This window comes from Chionomys nivalis, chromosome 17 (genome assembly GCF_950005125.1).
Source record: "Chionomys nivalis chromosome 17, mChiNiv1.1, whole genome shotgun sequence".
NCBI lineage: Eukaryota > Metazoa > Chordata > Mammalia > Rodentia > Cricetidae > Chionomys > Chionomys nivalis.
This window is the reverse complement of record NC_080102.1, coordinates 34,040,022-34,060,534: the sequence shown is the minus strand read 5'-3', so window position 1 is coordinate 34,060,534 and position 20,513 is coordinate 34,040,022. Positions and strand designations below refer to the sequence as shown.

The 20,513-nt window shown below is 53.3% G+C and overlaps 2 protein-coding genes across 2 annotated transcripts; both read left to right on the top strand.

The window, feature by feature from the left end:
* Nucleotides 1-853: 853 nt before the first annotated feature.
* On the top strand, nucleotides 854-15,715 carry Tonsl (tonsoku like, DNA repair protein). The gene is made up of 26 exons (XM_057792026.1): nucleotides 854-936; nucleotides 1,016-1,111; nucleotides 1,198-1,340; nucleotides 1,817-2,000; nucleotides 2,403-2,532; nucleotides 2,813-2,984; nucleotides 3,059-3,173; nucleotides 3,639-3,784; nucleotides 3,884-4,036; nucleotides 4,258-4,383; nucleotides 4,610-4,793; nucleotides 5,425-5,507; nucleotides 6,054-6,143; nucleotides 6,534-6,606; nucleotides 6,702-6,865; nucleotides 6,944-7,067; nucleotides 7,150-7,889; nucleotides 7,983-8,059; nucleotides 8,408-8,561; nucleotides 8,644-8,722; nucleotides 9,143-9,444; nucleotides 9,643-9,814; nucleotides 10,899-11,074; nucleotides 11,729-11,802; nucleotides 12,245-12,378; nucleotides 15,529-15,715. Exons 1-26 carry the CDS (start codon nucleotides 912-914, stop codon nucleotides 15,708-15,710), a joined length of 4,098 nt encoding a protein of 1,365 aa, XP_057648009.1. The 5' UTR covers nucleotides 854-911; the 3' UTR covers nucleotides 15,711-15,715.
* Nucleotides 15,716-15,931: 216 nt separating this feature from the next.
* Vps28 (VPS28 subunit of ESCRT-I) lies at nucleotides 15,932-19,837 on the top strand. Its single transcript, XM_057791923.1, has 10 exons — nucleotides 15,932-16,023; nucleotides 16,795-16,863; nucleotides 17,368-17,396; nucleotides 17,505-17,542; nucleotides 17,816-17,905; nucleotides 18,474-18,579; nucleotides 18,696-18,797; nucleotides 19,281-19,334; nucleotides 19,423-19,514; nucleotides 19,598-19,837. Exons 2-10 carry the CDS (start codon nucleotides 16,827-16,829, stop codon nucleotides 19,713-19,715), a joined length of 666 nt encoding a protein of 221 aa, XP_057647906.1. The 5' UTR covers nucleotides 15,932-16,023; nucleotides 16,795-16,826; the 3' UTR covers nucleotides 19,716-19,837.
* The last annotated feature ends 676 nt before the right edge of the window (nucleotides 19,838-20,513 follow it).

The following is a 20,513-nucleotide window of genomic DNA, read 5'->3' as shown; positions in this document are numbered from 1 at the left end:
GGGAATGTTGGATCCCTTGGAACTGGAGTTAGATAGCTTTTGAGCTGCCATGCGAGTGCTGGGAATTGAACCTGGGTTCTCCGGAAGAGCAGCTAGTGCTCTTAACCACTGAACCATCTCTCTAGCCCCCTTTACCACCAATTCTAGGTGATGCCTTCTTTTGGCACTAGACATACATATGGTATACAGATACTCAGGCAAAATATCCATACACATAAAATAATAATTAAAAAAATTTAAGGTAAAACTTACAAGCTAGGTATGGTGCATAGGTCTTGGACCTCAGCATGACAGAGGCGGGCGGATCTCTGTGAGTTCGAGGCCAACCTGGTCTACAAGAGCTAGTTCCAGGACAGGCTCCAAAGCTACAGAGAAAACCCTGTCTTCAAAAACAAAAACAAACAAAAAAGTTTTTAAAATATAAACAAGTGGTGTGTGCTTTAATTTCTAGAGGAAGTGAGGGCAGCATTACATAACACCTGTAATAGACAGGCAGGTAGACTCCAGGACAGCACAGTAAGTGCCTCAAGTGCCCCAGTGCCCCCAGCCAGCAGCCACATGCTGGCTGTAGTCCTGGGAACCCACCCGAAGCTGTCTGTAAATAAGGACACCGACTGCCTGGGCGCCCACACTGTGCCTGCCGCCTAGAAGGCTTAGAAGGCCCAACACAAATTCCGCTACCTGATGGCACCTTGCCTGAGCCCGTCGGACTACAACTCCCAGGAGGCCTGGGGTCAAACTACCGGTTCCATCAAACGCTACTGCACGTCTACCATCAAAGGGGCGGGGTTAGACATGCGCGCAGAAGACTGGGTGGGGCCTGCGTGTTGGGGGTGGAGCAAAGTAAATGGGCGTGGTCCCAGGGAAGCGCGGGAAGTCCAGATTTCCGCGGCGGTGGTGGCTGTGTAACTATGACCCTGGAGCAGGAGCTTCGCCGTGAGTACTTTGGGGCGTGCGGAGCACAGGGTGCGGATCGGTTTCCGCGTTAATCCTGATCCTCTCTTCCTCCCGGCAGAGCTGAACAAGGCCAAGGCCAGGGCCCAGAGGAGCGGGCAACTGCGCGAGGAGGCGGTCTACTGCCACCAGCTGGGGGAGCTGCTGGCTGGCCACGGTGAGCCGCAGCGGCGAGAAGGAGTGGCGGCTGGGGATGGCTGGATGATGTCGCACCGTGACCACTCCATTCCCCTCTTCCGTCAGGCCGCTTCAAGGAAGCTTTGGAGGAGCACCAGCAGGAGCTACATCTGCTAGAGAGCGTCCAGGACACCTTAGGCTGCGCAGTGGCCCACCGCAAGATCGGAGAACGGCTGGCAGAGATGGAGAATTACTCAGCTGCCCTGAAGGTAGAGGGCCTGCACTTCTGGGGTGTGTCTTCTTGTTGTGGAGAGAGGGTCGATTCGCAAATAAGCATCCCACAATAGCTGACATGACTGTCAGCCACACCGTTATGTCTGCTTCGGGTGCTGCAGGCTCTTGGTAGGGGACTGGAGCATGAATGGGTTTGTGACAACTGAAACTTTTAAGGGACTGTGGTTTTTGCTCTGTGGGAAGAGGAAGAATCAGGACCCATTGCTGTTGGGAGCAACACTCCAGGCTGCCCTTAGTGGTCTGGCATGACAGCACTGCCTGGCTCCAGGGCAGAGCATCTGTCATCATAGACAGTCCTTGGCACAGAAAAGATGCGACAATGTGTACAACTAAACTCTGTCGGAACTCGGGAAACAGAAGGTTCTCTTGTACAAGGGTAGCTTCCCCTGGGGTCAGATTTCTGGGTTTGTGTGAAGTGGGATTATTTCAAAACTTTTTCTTCCTATGCTAGCACCAGCATCTCTACCTGGATTTGGCTGCTTCCCTGTCCAACCACACTGAGCTGCAGAGAGCCTGGGCCACCATTGGCCGCACCCATCTAGATGTGTATGATCACTGCCAGGCAAGAGATGCCTTACTTCAGGCACAGGCTGCCTTTGAGAAGAGCTTAGCTATTGTGGATGAGAAACTAGAGGGTAGGTACCCCTTCCCTGGGTTCTCCCCATATCCTGCTTTCTGGAACCTTACTTTCCAGGGACTTTGTTGCTTACTAACTTGATCCTGTCAGGCACCTGCTTTTGTTTGTTTGTTTGTTTGTTTGTTTTGGTTTTTTGTTTTTTGAGGCATGGTTTCTTTATAGATTCAGGGCCTGCCCTGGAACTCTTTCTGTAGACCAGGCTGGCCTCGAACTCACAGAAATCTGCCTGCCTCTGCCTCCCAAGTGCGCCACCACTGCCCGGCAGCATCTGCTATTTCTATGTATACTCTCTGCAGCAGACTGCTGGTTCCCTCAATACAAGATGGGATAAAGGCTGGGTGGACCTGACAGCCCCATAGCCAGAGGAGGCAGCTGAGTTCCTAGAGCTGTTGTCTTCCAGGGACACTGACCCAGCGAGAGCTGAGTGAGATGCGGGCTCGGCTTTACCTCAACCTGGGCCTCACCTTTGAGAGTCTGCAGCAGACAGCCCTGTGCCATGACTACTTCAAGAAGAGCATCTTTCTCGCCGAGTGAGGCACCATCCCTATTCCAAGAGGGAGCAGGTGGTCCCCTGGGATCCTTCCAAGAGGACAGCTTGTCTACGTTGTCCGCTTTCCATTCACATCTGTGCTGCAGGCTGAGGGAAGCAGGTTTCGACCTGAAACCACAGCATGGTGGGGCTGGGGCCTAGGTAGTGTTAATAGCCATGACTGGCTGGGTATCAGCAGCACCACACATGTTTCAATGTCCACTGTTCCAAAGCTGGTGGCCACTGGGCTCTCTGAGCTCCTGTCGCTCCATCCTCCACAGGCAGAACCATCTCTACGAAGATCTCTTCCGGGCCCGATACAACCTGGGTGCTATCCACTGGCGCGGAGGGCAGCACTCTCAGGCCATGCGCTGCCTGGAGGGGGCCCGGGAGTGTGCACGTGCTATGAAGATGAGATTCATGGAAAGTGAATGCTGCGTGGTAGTGTCCCAGGTAGCTCTCGAGTCCTTGTCTGCTGGGTGTGGGCCTTAGCGAGTCTGTGGGCCTCACTTTTTTTCTCTTGCCAGGTACTCCAAGATCTGGGGGACTTCCTAGCTGCCAAGCGAGCCCTGAAGAAGGCCTATAAGTTGGGCTCCCAGAAGCCTGTCCAGAGAGTGGCTGTCTGTCAGAGTCTCAAGCATGGTGAGGCTACAAGGGGTCCTGGAATTGAGCCCCAGGGATGAGAGAAGGACTCTGCTCTCCCAGCAAGAGAGACCCAAGCTTAAGTTTTAGGGAAAGTGGCAACTTGAATACAGGGTAGACTTTTGCCCAAGCCTACTGCGCAGTGTGTCTGGACCACTAGAAGGTGTGTGGGAAACTGACTGGCTTTATCACAAAGCAACATTAGCCAGTGGGTACTGAGATGGCATGCTGTAGCCCAGAAACCAACGCTGATGGTCATTAGTGTTCAGATCTTCAAACTAAGTACTGTTCAAAAGTCCCAAGTGGTCAGTCAGGTACCCTACTACCCCTTATACCAATGGTCCATGAAGGCACTTTCACCTGCTCCCAAGTTCCCTGCCTAAGGGAGTGCGGCTGGTGGGTGGTTGGCTATGTAGTTGGGACCCCGTGTTGTGTTGCTGTCTCACATGAGACTTTTTCCATCAGTATTGGCAGTGATCCAGCTGCAGCAGCAGCTGGAAGAGGCTGAGGGCAATGATCCTCAACATGCCATGGCTATCTGTGAACAGTTGGGGGACCTTTTCTCCAAGGCGGGTGATTTCCCAAAGGCATCAGAGGCTTACCAGAAGCAGGTGAATGTCCCCCTCACCCCTAGCCATCCCCAGGGGTGGGAGAAAAGTGCCAGCAATGTGTGAAGTGTGGGTCTGAGCCTTACCGGGCTGACTCTCCAGCTGCACTTCGCTGAGCTGCTGAACAGACCAGATGTCGAGCTGGCTGTCATCCATGTTTCCCTGGCCACCACGCTGTGGGACATGAAGGATCACCGCAAGGCTGTGCACCACTATGAAGAGGAGCTGAGGCTACGCAAGGGCAATGCCCTGGAGGTGACATGCCCTTGTTCCCGGGTGTCTTTTGGTGGCTCTTTCTTGAGCCCACCATTTTCCAGTGGCAGTGTGAGTGGATGCCCCTGAAAAGGTTGTTCCTTCTGAAGACTGTCATGGTCTGTCAGTTGGTGGTAAGACAGGGACAAAGCACATCTAGCTTATAGCTGGCCAGCTGGATGCGCTAGGCAGCCACCAACTTTGCGCTTCTCTCTCTGTTCCAGGGAGCTAAGACTTGGTTCAATATTGCACTGTCACGTGAGGAAGCAGGTGATGCATATGAGCTGCTAGCACCATGCTTCCAGAAGGCTTTGAGCTGTGCCCAGCAGGCCCAGCGCTTCCAGCTTCAGGTATAAACGTTGGATCCCCAAATAAATCCAGCTCCTAGCTTTTGAACTTGAGACCTTACTTGTGACCTATATATCCCCAGCCCTTTTCGTATTTTCATTCGGAGTCCCACTAAGTTGCCCAAGCTGGCCTTGAACTTAGAATCCTCCTGCCTCAAGCCTGTCTTTCCTCGCACTAATTGCTCTCTGTGTTACTATTTGTTCCTGAATGGATGTCTCTGCTCCTCAGAGGCAGATCCTACAGCACCTTTATACCGTGCAACTAAAGTTGCAGCCCCAAGATGCTCCTAGCACTGAAATTAAACTGCAGAAACTGAGTATGGCAAAAGACACAGAGGAGGAGGAAGAAGAAGAAGAGGAAGAGGAAGCCAGTGAGGCCCTGGAGGCTAGTGAGCTGGAGCTCTCAGAGAGCGGTGAGGGCCGAATGCTGCCTCGTGTGCTGGGTGGGCTGCACTTGCCTCTTCTGCCTGGGTCTGCTCTGAGATGTGCCTGGGATGGACTGGTGTGTTTTGGAGTCGTGTCTTCATGGAGCCTGCTGGGGACTCAAAGGGGTGGAACAGCGCAGTTGGGAAGGGCAACCAGTGCTTCTGTGGAAGCGATTGGAGGAGGCTGACAGCGTATATGGAACAGGAGACCTAGTAGTCAAGCTCTCTGAGGAAATCACTGGTCAGAGGCAGTCAACACTGCTGTGATCCAGCAGCTGCCTCGTGTTCTTCAGCCCCTGTGTGTAGTGGAGTAGTGAGCTAGCAGTGGGCGGTGGTGGCACACGCCTTTAATCCTAGCACTCGGGAGGCAGAGGCAGGTGGGTCTCTGAGTTCCAGGACAGCCAGGGCTACACAGAGTAACCCTGTCTCAAAAAACCATAAATCAACAAACAAACAAATAATCCATAACATAAGCGGCCTTTTGGTGGAGTGAGGCTGTGCTGGGAGTCCGTTTTTGCTTTACCTGGCTACACAGCTCACAGACCCCAGCGTTCTGCTTCCCTGCTTCTGGCTACTCTGCCCTAGGGGTCAGGGGAGATAGCAGGCCTTACTCTTCTAGAGGACGATGCTGACAGTCTGTCTCGGCGGCTGGAGGAAGATGAGGAGCTTCAGGGCTGTCTGGGCCGGCGGAAGGTAAACAAGGTAAGGACAGCTCCCCTACCCCCTTCCTGCTGCCCAATACCACTGCACCCGGCTATGCTCCTGCCCTACCCCCTCCCTGCTGTCCAACACCACTGTACCCTGCTATGCTCCTGCCCCTCACGCTCCTGCCCCACCCCCTCCCTGCTGTCTAACACCACTGTTCCCGGCTGTGCTCCTGCCCCTCACGCTCCTGCCCCACCCCCTCCCTGCTGTCTAACACCACTGTACCCGGCTTTGCTCCTGCCCCTCACGCTCCTGCCCCACCCCCTCCCTGCTGTCTAACACCACTGTACCCGGCTATGCTCCTGCCCCTCACGCTCCTGCCCCACCCCCTCCCTGCTGTCTAACACCACTGTACCCGGCTATGCTCCTGCCCCTCACGCTCCTACCCCACCCCCTCCCTGCTGTCTAACACCACTGTACCCGGCTATGCTCCTGCCCCTCACGCTCCTGCCCTACCCCCTCCCTGCTGTCTAACACCACTGTACCCGGCTATGCTCCTGCCCCTCACGCTCCTGCCCCGTGTCGGGGCAACTGCCCTTACAGTGGAACCGGCGCAATGACATGGGAGAGACCCTGCTGCACCGAGCCTGCATCGAAGGCCAACTGCGCCGCGTCCAGGATCTTGTGAGGCAGGTGGGCCAAAATCCCCAGTGAGATCATTGAGCCTGGCTTCCTCGGAGAGCTGTGGGCCCAGGCAATATCTCCTTTTTTGCTTGTTTTTAAAGAGACAGGATGTGTAGTGTCCCTGCTGTGGGTGAATGGGCTGGCCAAGTAAGGACAGGAAGGGACAACAGATTTCTGGCTTCCTCCCTCCTGTTCCAAGCCCTGTAGTCAGGCACTATCTGTACCAAGGCGCAAGATAGTACATGGCCTAGGAATCTATTGTGATAGTGTAGCCAGCAAGGCACTGGAAGGGCCAGGGCACATCCTCCTCTTTTTTTTTCGTAATACCTAAAGAGGGAAACAGTTATACCAAGGAATAGACCTTTGAGGCCCAGGGCCAGGACATTTCTTTGTCCCTAGGGCCACCCCCTGAATCCCCGAGACTACTGTGGCTGGACACCTCTACATGAAGCATGCAACTATGGGCATCTTGGTAAGTGGGGTCAGGCCGGGCACATGGTGGATGTATGAGTCAGGAAGCAAGAGAGAATGGTTCTGGGAACGGAGTCCATGTGGTCTTGCCCCCAGAGATCGTCCGCTTCCTTCTGGACCATGGAGCAGCAGTAGATGACCCAGGTGGCCAGGGTTGTGACGGCATCACCCCCCTGCATGATGCCCTCAACTGTGGCCACTTTGAGGTAGCCGAACTGCTCATCGAGCGAGGGGCATCTGTAACTCTCCGTACCAAGAAGGTAAGCAGGGCGTGAGCCAGGCGGGCAGGGACTGTAATGGAATCTATTGTTGCTTTTGCTCAACTGAGTGCCACACAGGGCCTCAGCCCCCTGGAGACTCTGCAGCAGTGGGTGAAGCTGTACTTCAGGGACCTTGACCTTGAGACAAGGCAGAAGGCAGCGTCCATGGAGAGGAGGCTCCAGTTGGCCTCCTCAGGCCAAGGTAAGCAGGGTCTCCCCTGTCTCCTCGACTCTTGGCCCTAAAGGTGGGGGTCCTCTCTCATGATCTCTTCTCTCTTCCTCAGCGCCCCACGGCTCCTCTGCCCTCCAGAGCATCCCAAATAACCATCTCTTTGATCCTGAGACTTCTCCTCCCTCGAGCCCCTGTCCGGAACTTTCCCTGTGTACCCCTAGACCTCCAGAGGTCTCTCCGGCCCCTGCTAAGGTCTTTCTGGAGGAAACTGTGTCTGCTGTGTCTAGACCTCAAAAAAACAGGCACAGGCCAACCAGCAGCAGTAGCAGCTCAGAGGACGAGGACAGCGTGGGTCCCTGCAGGCCATCTCAGAAAAGACCGAGACCGTACACCAAAGTACAGCAGGATGAAGCCCAGACCCCTGAGCCATCATCCAAAAGTAGAGAGACGGCCACAGCAATTGCTTGCCGCTCTGCTTACCAAGCTGCCATCCGAGGAGTGGGCAGTGCCCAGAGCCGCCGCCTGGTACCTGGACTGCCTCGGAGCTCAGATGAAGTCTCTGCCCCCAAGGCAGCGCTCATTCCCGAGGAGGAATTCCTGGCTGGGGAATGGTTGGAGTTAGATACACCCGTGAGCCTTCGGAGCAGGCCCAGTGCCTCAGGGTCAGATTACGAGCGATGCTCTGTCAGGCGCCGGGCTGGTGCCAAGCAGAGTCGCCTAACATGTCTCGATGATTGGGGCACACGGACTAAAGCAGGAGATGGCAGCCCGGCTGCAGAGCCTCCAGACAGTCCCAGCGTGCCTAGGACCTCGGGACCCACCAGGGAAAATTGCACAGCAGGCCAGCCTTTGGTGGGTGCATAGCACCATCTTTCCAATTTGAGACAGGTGGGGATTGAAAACTCTGGTTTCTGAATGTCCCCTCCCTGTGTCCTTGCCTACTAGCTTCTGGTCCAGCCTCCTCCCATCCGGATTCGAGTTCAAATTCAGGATAACCTTTTCCTCATCCCTGTCCCACACAGGTAAGGCATACGTGTGCCCTCTCCTATTCCCAGACTCCTCTGTTGGCCACGCAGCTCTGCCTGGTCTGTCAGCAGTAGGCTACACAGCACCCTCGTGTGACTATCAGGATGGGTGTGTGAGAAGGACTCCTGGCTTGACACCCTGCTCCCTTGAGCCCCAGGGAGCCCTCCACAAGCTCAAGCGGGGATCCCTAGCACAGTCTAAGAAGGTTCTGTTGGCCTTAGAAGTTGCTGGAAGAGCAGGTAGTCGCTGGGCTGCACAGTAAGAGGCTAGTTACCCAGAGGAGATGCTAAGCACCACAGTAGGACCCGGGGCATCTGAGCTCAGCATGTCGTTCTTCTCTGTAGCAGTGACGTCCACTCTGTAGCCTGGCTAGCAGAGCAAGCTGCCCAGCGCTACTACCAAACCTGTGGGCTACTTCCAAGGCTCACCCTACGGAAGGATGGAGCCCTGTTGGCTCCGCAGGACCCCATCCCCGATGTGCTGCAGAGTAATGACGAGGTGGGCAGCGGGGCAGGGCCACGGGCACAGGCTACCCCTCTTACTCGGCTCTACAGGGCTGCTCACCAGTTACACATTCTAGGTGCTGGCCGAAGTGACCTCATGGGACCTTCCCCCACTGACTGACCGCTACCGCAGGGCCTGCCAGAGCCTGGGGCAAGGTAAGGTAGCCCTGCCTAGGCATGAGGAGCTGGGTATGTAGTCCCCACTTCCCTGCACATACCCGTGTCTGGAGAAACCTGTTACATGTGTACGTGTGGGTGACAGGTAGGAACAGACAGCTCTGAAATCATGGACTCTTGGAATGAGAATTCTGAAGCAACCTAAGACACAGGGAAAGGCAAGGGAGGAGTCTGGAGGGGCTGGAGGTCACCGGGAAGCTTGTTTCCAAGACCGGACGGTGTGAGTGCAGCTGACAGATCAGAGCCCTCCAGATTTATATGCAAGCTCGTGTGGTACTAAATCCAAGGCTTGTAGGAATGGGCTCAGGATTACCTCCTGGGCCACTTGCTTTGCCTGAAGGACTCCAGGGCAGGTTCAAGCTCTGACCCCGCCGACCCTATATCTATCTCTCTTCTCAGGGGAGCACCAGCAAGTGCTGCAGGCCGTGGAGCAGCAGAGTTCAAGCCCTTCATTTAGTGCCTGTTCCCTGGCTTTGTGCCAAGCCCAGCTCATACCCCTACTGCGCGCCCTCAAGTTGCATACAATGCTCCGGGAGCTGCGCCTTGCTGGGAACCGGCTAGGAGACACCTGCGCTCCTGAGCTGCTAGCGACCCTGGGCACCATGCCTAACCTGATCCTCCTTGATCTCTCTTCCAATCACTTGGGCCAGGAGGGTCTGCGCCAGCTTGCTGAAGGCTCCTCCGGTCAAACCGCTCTACAGGTAAAGACCCAGGGTGCAGTGGGCCAACACCGGCAAGGCGGTAGTATTCCCACTGAGCCATTCGCATTTGCTGTGGTGTAGCTGGGAGAGCCGGGCAGTGCTTGGCCCTTGGATGGGACCCATGCAGAGACCAGACTCTGTGGCAAGGTGGGCTCATGGGTATCTGGGAACTCAGTACCCAAACCATGTCTTCTATAGAACTTGGAGGAACTGGACTTAAGCATGAATCCACTGGGAGATGGCTGTGGCCAGGCCCTGGCCTCCCTTCTGCGGGCCTGCCCCATGCTCAGCACCCTGCGCCTGCAAGCCTGTGGCTTTAGCTCCAGCTTCTTCCAGAGCCACCAGGCTACTCTGGGTAGTGCCTTCCAAGGTAAGATGACCGGCTAAGTGTATTCCCTGAGCCCAGAGTTGAGAGAATTAGGACCTTGAGCAGAGGGACCCCAGGATACAAGGACCTAGCTTTCTGTGAGCACCCCAGGCATACATGTGGGTTTAGCAGGGGCTCCAACAGAAGTTGGTTCTGAACCAGCATTGTATTCTCAGGACTCATCCTGATCCCCACACACCACATGAGTCTCAGAAAGGCCGTGTCTGCCCTCAAGTCCCTTTACACCTCTGGATTAAACTTTCTGCTTTCCTGAGGCAATTTTAACATGAAGCCACCTGATTCAGTGACATCCTAGTACAGAGGGTTGGGAACTGGGACCACCCAGAGGAGCCCAGAAGAGGGAGGGGCCTGGGATTAGGTGGCCATGGTCAGAGCACTGTCCTAACCTCCATTCACAGATGTCCTCATCCCCAGCAGCCAGCCATGGAAATGGGGAAACTGGGCTCGAGTGCTGGGCGGTGGTGGTGCACGCCTTTAAACCCAGCACTCAGGAGGCAGAGGCAGGCGGATCTCTGTGAGTTCGAAGCCAGCCTGGTCTACAAGAGCTAGTTCCAGGACAGGCTCCAAAGCTACAGAGATACCCTGTCTCAAAAAACAGCCGGGCGGTGGTGGCGCACGCCTTTAATCCCAGCACTCGGGAGGCAGAGGCAGGCGGATCTCTGTGAGTTCGAGACCAGCCTGGTCTACAAGAGCTAGTTCCAGGACAGGCTCCAAAACCACAGAGAAACCCTGTCTCGAAAAACCAAAAAAAAAAAAAAAAAAAAAAAACAACAACAACAAAATTCAGGGGTAGCAGTTTCTTTTTTGCTTGTTTGTTTGTTTTTGAGACAGGGTTTCTCTATGCAGCCTGTCCTGGAACTAGCTCTTGTAGACCAGGCTGGCCTCAAACTCACAGAGATCCGCCTGCCTCTGCCTCCCGAGTGCTGGGATTAAAGGTGTGTGCCACCACTGCCTGGCTGGGTAGCAGTTTCTTTAAAGGCTTCACAAGGTTTCTGGGGTCAGAACTCTAGGGTAGGGAGAGGGCAGTGGGTATCTCTGTGTTGATGAAAGTTCTTGCCCTGTACAGACGCTGAGCACCTGAAGACCTTGTCCTTGTCTTACAATACGCTCGGTGCTCCTGCCCTGGCAAGGGTGCTGCAGAACTTACCAGCCCGTGCCCTCCTACGTTTGGAGCTTAGCTCTGTGGCAGCCAGCAAGAGCAACCTGAGTCTCATGGAGCCTGTTATCAAATACCTGACCAAGGTATGAGGTATGGAGGGGACTGCCAAGCCAGAACACAATGTTCTGTTCATTGTAGGCCCCAAATCCAAGGTGCTACAGCTGAAACCATGCAGTACTGTGCAGAATTTGAGGAGAGGAAACACCCATGGCTCCTGGGATGGTATTACTTCAGACAAGTTACAAGGAATACACGAGGCTCCTGTGTTTTTTTTTTATATATATATTAACTTTATATGCATTGATGTGAAGGTGTCCGATCCCCAGGAACTGGAGTTACAGATAGACAGTTACGAGCTGCCATGTGGGTACTGGGAATTGAACTCAAGTCCTCTGGAAGAGCAGCCAGTGGTTGTGTAACAGTCCTAAATATCCTGGGACTCGCTTTGTAGCCCAGGCTGGCCTCCAACTCATGGAGATCCACCTGCCTCTGCCCCCCCTTCAAGTGTTGGGATTAAAGGTGTGCGCCACCGCCACCCGGCCAGCAGCCAGTGCTCTTAACCACTGAGCCATCTCTCCAGCCCAGCCCTATGATCTTTATAAGCCATCTGTAACCTCTAGCTTAGAAGAGAGGTTCCTTTTCATCTCCAAACAGTTTTCTCAGGTGTGGGTCTCTGCCGGGAGGAAGGTGGCTAGGTGCCCACTAGGCATGGCCTTTTGCCCTGTGCTTGTGTCTAGGAAGGCTGTGCTCTGGCCCACCTGACCCTGTCTGCAAACTACCTGAGTGACAAGGCTGTGAGAGAACTGAGCAGGTAACACACCTTCCCTCAGCCACCGACTGTCCCGTGAGGGAGCCTGATGTGAGAGATGGATGGGTCAGGGTGTCTCCTCTTTCTGACTTCCACTGTCTCAAGGGATAGCTCTGACAGGCATACTTACCCTCCTTAAGTCTCTGTCATTCGTGAACTTTTCTCTGAACTATCCTTCATTTCCTTGGTGAAGTGTTTCTTCCTCTATCCCCATCACGCTCCTAGCGGCTCAGCTGTCTTTCCGGCAGTGTCAGGAGTTGTTCAAAGCAGGCCACCGTAGTCTCGCCTCTGACTAGTGCTGTGCCGAGCTGGACCAGGATTCTGGATGCTGCTAGGCTTGGTCCCTGGCTCCCAGAGCTGTGGGTTCATCTGGGTCAGCCTTCCCTGGTAATAAAGCTAGGGCTTTCCCTGGACACTCAGCCCTTCACTTCCCATGTTATTCCAGATGCCTCCCTTGCTGCCCCTCACTTGTCTCTCTGGACCTGTCTGCCAATCCTGAGGTCAGCTGTGCCAGTCTGGAGGAGCTCTTGTCTGCCCTCCAAGAGCGGCCCCAAGGCCTCAGTTTCCTTGGCTTGTCAGGTAAGAGCTGGAAGCTACAGGGTCTCCTACCATGTATCACCTAACGCAGGACTTACCTTCCAGAGACCTGCCAGAGGAAGGGGCAGTCACTGCTACCACCCAGGCTCTAGGAGGCTGTCCTGGTGAAAGGCAGCTTATGGTATATCAGGGCCAGGAGTGAGAGACTGTCTCTGGTTATGGCAGGAAAGAACCAGATATGGCTCATACCTGTAACCCAGCACGAAGGAGACTCAGGCAGACTACTTCAAACAATGTCCTGAGCTACATAGTGAGGCCCCATCTCTAAATAAATAAATAAATAAAAGGAGACTCTGGAGATGGTCAGTGGTTAAGGGCTACTCTTCCAGAGAACCCCAGTTCTCAGCACACACATGGCAGCTCACAACCTCTGTAACTCCGGTTCCAGGGGATGTGAAGCTGCCTTCTGGCCTCTGCAGGCAGACTAATTTCACATGGTACATAGGTGGACATGCAGATAAAACACAAGTACACACACAAATATTTATTATTTATTTGTTTGTTTATTGGTCTTTTTGTAGGAGAGGGTTTTGTTGTTTTTTGTTTTTTTGTTTTTCTTTTTGTTTTGTTTCTTTTTTTGAGGTAGGGTTTCTCAGGGTAGTTTTGGCTGTCCTGTAACTCTGTAGACCAGGCTGGCCTCAAACTCAGAGATTTGCTAGCTGGGCATTGACAGTGCACACTTTTAATCCCAGCACTTCGGAGGCAGAGGTGGACAGATCTTTGTAAGTTTGAAGACAGCCTGGTCTACAGAGCTAGTTCCAGGACAGACTCCAAAGCTACAGAGAAACCGTCTCGAAAAAAAAAAAAAAAAAAAAAAAAAAAAGAAAGACCTTAACAAAACAATAAAAAGCATTAAGAATTGGGACTGGAGAGATGGCTCAGTGGTTAAGAGCACTGGCTGTTCTTCCAGAGGACCTGAGTTCAATTCCCAGCAACCACATGGCAGCTCCCATCTGTAACTTTAGTTCCTGGGAATCTGATACCTTCACACCAATGCATATAAAATAAAGTTAAATAAATTACTTATTTTTAAAAAAGCATTGGGCCTGGGGCAATGACTCAGAGGTTAAGAGCACTAGCTATTCTTCCAGAGGACCTGAGTTCAATTCCCAGTAACCACATGGTGGCTCACAGCCATCTCTAGTGGGATCTGATGCCTTCTTCTGGCATAAAGGCACTCGTATACATAAAATAAATCTTAAAAAAAAAAAGGCTGGGTGGTGGTGGCACACGCCTTTAATCCCAGTACTTGGGGGGCAGAGGCAGGCGGATCTCTGTGAGTCTGAGGCCAGCCTGGTCTACAAGAGCTACTTCCAGGACAGACTCCAAAACCACAGAGAAACCCTGCCCTGAAAACCAAAACAAAAAATAAATAAAATTAAAAGCATTAAGGACCTTTCCCACAGGTATAGTTCTTCATTCCTTTTTTAAATTTTTGTATTTTTTTTAAGATTTATTTATTATATATACAATGTTCTGCCTACGTGTATGTCTGCACTCCAGAAGAAAGCACCAGATCTCATTATAGATGGTTTTGAGCCACCATATTGTTGCTGGGAATTGAACTCAAGACCTCTGGAAGAGTAGCCAGTACTCTTAACCTCTGAGCCATCTCTCCAGCCCTGTTTGCATTTATTATTAAGAGCTTTAAAAAAAAAAAAAGATTTACTTGCTTTGTGCAAGACACGGTAGTGTGTGCCAGATTAATGACACACGGTTAATTTAGATTAGCTGACAGCTAGGGCTATACAAAGACCGTCTCAAAACAAAAAGATTTGCTCAGTTTTCTTCTCTTTGTATGAGTGTTTTGCCTGTATGTATGTGCACCATGTGCATGTCTGGTAACCCTGGAATTGAATTATAATTGTGGGGGTCAAGGAACCCAACCAAGAGCTTCTACAAAAGCAGTTCATACTTTTTTGGTTTTTCGAGACAGGGTTTCTCTGTGGCTTTGGAGCCTGTCCTGGAACTAGCTCTGTAGATCAGGCTGGTCTCGAACTCACAGAGATCCGCCTACCTCTGCCTCCCGAGTGCTGGGATTAAAGGCGTGCGCCACCATCGCCCAGCTTCACACATTGCTTTTTTGTTTTAAGATTTATTTATTATGTATACTGTGCTGTCTGCATGTATGCCTGCGGGCCAGAAGAGGGCACCAGATCTCATTACAGATCGATGAGAACCACCAACCATGTGGTTGCTGGGAATTGAACTCAGGACTTCTGAAGAGCAGCCAGTGCTCTTAACCGCTGAACCATCTCTCCAACCCCCACACATCGTTTTTTTTTGTTGTTGTTGTTTTTTCTTTTGGTTTTTCGAGACAGGGTTTCTCTGTGGTTTTGGAGCCTGTCCTGGAACTAGCTCTTGTAGACCAGGCTGGTCTCGAACTCACAGAGATCCGCCTGCCTCTGCCTCCCGAGTGCTGGGATTAAAGGCGTGCGCCACCACCGCCCGGCCCCCACACATCGTTTTTTTAAGGTGCCATCTTCCAGATACTTGGTGACTTTTCAGATAGGCATGCATACACTTGACAGCCTAGGCAGTTTCACAGGTGTTCTAAAAGTGAACAGGAAGATTAGAACCTCTTGGTTTGCATGATAATACTGGGTTTTCTGCGTCAGGGGAGTAGCAAACCAGTGTCTCGTACAGGGAATTATTTCCTAATTCTTGTGGGCAGGAAGATGACTGGAATCCAGGTGCTACCAGCTCCACTAAAGGACTTTCCTCCTTCCTGGTAGGGGGCGTTATTCATACCCTCCCTGCTCGTAAATGAGCTTTGCTACCACCAAAGCGTTCTCCAGCCCAGCTGAAATTTGATAAAATCTGAGCACCTTTCTGTGCCTTACTCCCCGCTTCCTGCACCCTGGTATTTCTGGCACCTGTGCCATTTCCTACAGCTCCCTGATACCCTGAGCCTACTGGTATCTCAGGCCTAATGTTCGAGTCCTGGCATTCAGTAGCCTCCAGAGATCCTTGGGCCCACAATATACAGATTTCAAAGCCTTGTTGAGTACATTTTACGTTGGGGGCAAGCCAAAATGTAGGCTCTGAGGTACGGCATGAGCACCACGCCTCCTGTGTGTGAGGTGGAAAAGCCTGCCTACAAGTTAAACCTACCTCCCCCTTCCCCCACAGGCTGCTCCATCCAGGGGCCCCTGAGCTCCGACCTCTGGGACAAGATCTTCGTGCAGCTGCAGGAGCTGCAGTTGTGCGGCAGACACCTGAGCAAAGGGGACCGAGACGCCCTGGGTGCGAGACTGCCGGCCGGCGCCTGCTCACTGAACCAAGGTCCCAAGCTCTTCTTTAAATGCTTCTGATCCTGGCCCTATCGTTTCTGCCCCTCCCCCGAAAAAAAAAGAAACTTTAATAAACTAAGCGCCTGTCCCATTTGTGTGTCTGTCTGGGAAAGGGGTGGACGATGTGACTTAAATCCTTAACAGGCGCTGCTGCCCCAGAGCGCAAGCTCAGGCACAGAGGATGAGCGCCGACCCACTGATTGGGCTTGCTCTGTGCGTAGGCTTAAGTTGGGAGAATGAGCGCCGAGCTGCCGATCGGGCTTCCCGGCAGGCGCAGGCGGAAAAAGCGAGCACCGAGCTGCTGTCGCCATCTCCGGGATTCCAAACGCCCCAGGTACGCGGCAGCTATGGCTGGGTCCCGCAGCATAGGAGCCCTTTGGGCTAAGAGGCCCGATCCCGTCTCCTTTGGGCTCAGCGGCCCTTGCGGCGCGGTCCGTGTCTCAGTAGTCGGTGGGCGCTGTCAGGTGGCATTACTGGCTCATAGCTCAGGTTTCCCTGACTGTGAGGGTGTTCACCTTTCTCCGGGGACTCCGCAGGCTGTTCCTAGCTCCTGCGACCTCAGTATCTCAGGCTCTTCATCGGGCCACTCCATCTCAGTTTGCCTACCTTCCTTGAACTTTTGTTTTCGCCCCATTTCAAAACCTGAGGCGGGTTTTAACTGGTTAAGCCACTGACCTCAACTTCCTTATTAAACAGGACCTTCCCTGGGCCCTGCTTCCACCCTTTCTAGAAGGCATCAACCAACAAGCTTGCCTTGGTTCATTCCTGCAGTAGCTCCCACAGAATTAGGGTGAAACCCTCCTCCACTCACACTCCCCATAGCCCTAGACACCTAGTTCTTCCAATTTCCACTGAAAGGTGTTGCAACACTGGGCCCTTCCCCGAAGCTCAAGATGCTACCCCGATTCCTCCATCAGCTGCTCTTCCCTACCTTAACCAAGCTTCCAGAAAGGACTCTCCTGGCTGCCCCATGACAGTCCGTAGCATCCTGTGTTGTTCCTATAGAGAGCGGGAAACCTATTCACAAGGCACTGACACACACACCCAGAGCCCGGTTCTTGAGGTGTCAGGGACCCCTTGTGTTATTGTTGGCTTTGCTTCCCAGGTCTCTGTGCTGTAACTGCCAGGGCCTGCAGGATGTTTCACGGAATCCCAGCTACTCCTGGCATTGGAGGTGAGTGTAGCCTAAGCAGGAAGAAAACGGAGGGGCCCAGGCTTCCCCTGCTGCAGGGACGGGTGGGGAAGGGACCACACTGCCACCTCCATCCCATATTCATAGGCCTTTGGGGTGACGAGTGCCAGAGCCTTTTATGGTGGATTCTGAGGGTCCAGCAGTGCCCTGCTGGGTAGAGACAATGAACTGCAATGTGGCCAGAACCTCTGATATCCTGAGCACCTCTGGGTTTCCAACCCTAGGCTGTGAAGCATGTGGCAGACTTTTATTTGTACCATGTAATAGTTCTATCGACAAAGTATGATCATCTCGCTATGGTGGAGAGCTAAACTCAGCGTTCAGTCTGTAGGCTCCTAGGGGCAGTACTGGTAGGAGGTGAGGCTAGAACCCCTATTCTGTAGCTCCTTCTGAGCTCTTTGGTACATGGCACGGGAAGTAGCCGAGATGGGACAGCCCCGGGGTCATCTTGTGATCACCTGTAAGCTCCCGCCTGCTCTGTTGCAGCCCCTGGGAACAAGCCGGAGCTGTATGAGGTAAGTAGTAGATATTTAACTGGTCACAGCCACTGCAAACACCATGTGACGGTCGCTGGTTCCGTAACTACCTACTGATGCTGGCTGTCTTGCCCACTTTCCCAACAGGAAGTAAAGCTGTACAAGAATGCTCGGGAGCGGGAGAAGTAAGTCAAATATCTGAGCATACGCATGCGCCCATCCGGCCTCCGTGGCAGGCCAAGTGGTCTCCTCTCAAAGCCACCACCACACCAGTGGTTGGGGAGGAAATGGGGTCAGGCTAGGGAGACAGTTCCTGAAGATTATCTACCAGAAATGGAGTGAGGGGTGAGCTGTAATGTGCCATTGCTACAGAGCAGCAGGTGACTGGCTGCCCTGGGTTCCAGATGCCAAGGCTTCCCCGCCTCAGAGCTTTGCCCTGATGGATGGCTTTGTCTTAGGTATGACAACATGGCAGAACTGTTTGCAGTGGTGAAGACCATGCAGGCCCTGGAGAAAGCGTACATCAAGGACTGCGTCACCCCTAATGAGTGAGCAAGCCTGTGGCTTCAGGTGTTGGTGGCCACCAATTCTCAAAAACATGTTTCTCCCTTCCATGATGCTCGTGGGTTCAGTAGGCAACACAAATGTAGGTCCAGGGCTTAAGCTGTGGGGTAGTCCTGGTGGCTACCAGCTTCGGAGCCACGTCAGCCAGGGACATTCTGTAAGGCTGAGTATGGTTCTGTCCTCGGGAGGTGAGCTGCCGCCTGGGGACAGCATAGTCTAGGGAATCACTGTCCAGCATGGATACTGGCACTTTGTTCAGAGAGGACAAGCCAGTGTGGCTGGACCAGGGGCTGGACCGGTGGTAAGGGATGTCTGACACCTTGGTCTGGGGTGAATAGAGTAGACATCTGGGCTCTTGTGCAGAGTTCCTGGCCAGCCCACACAGATTCTTTGTGATAGTTATGGCATACCTCCCTGCTCTTGTCCAGAACTCTCTTTGTCTACAGACCCATTAGAAAGTCTTTGGCCCTCCCGGTCCTTCCATGAAAGCTGCTGTATCTAGACTTGCTGAGGGCGAGCACAGTGAGCCAAGCTAGACTCTCCTCTCCCTAGATACACTGCCGCGTGCTCCAGGCTCCTGGTCCAGTACAAAGCTGCCTTTCGACAGGTTCAAGGCTCAGAGATCAGTTCCATTGACGAGTTTTGCCGGAAGTTCAGAGTGAGTGAACCGGTCCTTCCCTCCATCCTGCAGGAAAGGTGTGGTGGGATGTGGGGATAATACCCTGGCCTCCTGGAGGCCCTGTGATGCCCTGAGACCATGTCCGTGCCCCTTAGCTGGACTGCCCACTTGCCATGGAGAGGATCAAGGAGGACCGACCCATCACTATCAAGGACGACAAGGGCAATCTCAACCGCTGCATTGCAGATGTAGTTTCGGTGTGTCCTACAGCTCCTGGGAGGGCCCTGTGGGGACTAGGGGGAAGGAACTACCAGCCTGGGTCAGTCATGAGTGTGTGTTCGCGGAGTTCCTGGTGCTAAGCCGTAACCTGGGAGGGGTCACCACAGCTGTGGCTGAGGAGAGAAGCATCCATAGAGCCCGAGTCCCCCATGACTGAGTTCCGTACTGGGGAGGGAAACATACATGTGATCTACTCTGGCAGGGCCACGGATTGAAGGGGTCGTGTAGGAGTGTTCCCCAGATTCCCACACTACTCTCACAATTGTGGTCCCCAATGTGTGTAGACCCAGAAGGTCGGTAACCTAGGCAGGTCTTGGGTGTAGTCCTCAGGCGGAAAGGAACCGCTAGTATACAGTGTGGAGAGGAAGATGGATGGGACCGTGGTCCTTGTGGCAGGTCTGTAGGCCGCAAAGGGTCTCTGCACCCCTACTGAATGGGATGCCTAATGCATGTGTTCCCAGCTCTTCATTACAATCATGGACAAGCTGCGTCTGGAGATCCGCGCCATGGATGAGGTGCGCGAGTTGGGCAGGGAACCCGGGCCTGGATGGAGGGAAACAGAACAAGGTAGGTAGGGTCTCAGCCTGGCCCTCATCTCTGTAGATTCAGCCGGACCTACGGGAGCTAATGGAGACCATGCACCGGATGAGCCACCTGCCTCCAGACTTTGAGGGTCGTCAAACAGTCAGCCAGTGGTGAGTGGCTGTCCTGAGCAGGTGGAGCCCCGTGGTGACATCATAGTCCTACTGCTCATACACGCTTGCACCTGTGCCCCTAGGCTGCAGACCCTGAGCGGAATGTCGGCGTCTGATGAGCTGGATGACTCCCAGGTTCGCCAGATGCTCTTCGATCTGGAGTCAGCTTACAATGCCTTTAACCGCTTCCTACATTCCTGAGCCTCACCCAGGCCGGAATGAGACTGATGGAGATGTACCGCCCCAGTTCCCCAGTATCTACGCCTGTCCTAGATGTCTATGTTGTCAGCGGGTTACCCCCAATAAAGATCTGTCTGACCTTCCTGCTATGGGCAGCTATGCTGAGCCCGCCCTGTGTGATCTATCTGACCTCCTGACCTTATAACCGAGCCCTGCCTCCTGGAGGGACAGAGCCCCTGACGCCACTGTTCCTAAACCAGCAAGGTGTCCTGGCCCTGTTGCTTATCCCACACTTTGAGCTGCCTCCATAGGAGATGCTAGCTGGGTAATTATAGGGGCAAGGTAAGTCCTTGCAGCTCTTGGAGTGGGGAATACATAGACTGGCCACTGGACCAGATATGGCTAGAATCTGGCAACCTGGGTGGCTGCCTCCTTGCCCACCATCACTACCTTCCTAGTAGCACCTGAGTTTCCATAAATTCAGTCCAGACCACAGGTAGTTCTACTCCACTGTACTATACCGAGTAAGACACTATGACCCTGCCACGTGACATTTAGTCCTCCAAGGTCCACTGTGGCGGTCCATCTGTGTTGTCAGAATAAGGAGCCCCATCTCTCTTGGGTGTGTGTGTGTGTGTGTTTTAATTGATGTTCTTTTTTGTTGTTGTTGTTGTTGTTGGTTGGTTTGGGTTTTTGTTTGTTTGTTTTTCAAGACAGGGTTTCTCTGTGACAGGGTTCTAGTTCTGGCTGTCCCGGAACTTGCTTTGTAGACCAGGCTGGCCTCAGACTCAGAAAGATCCACCCTCCTCTGCCTTCCAA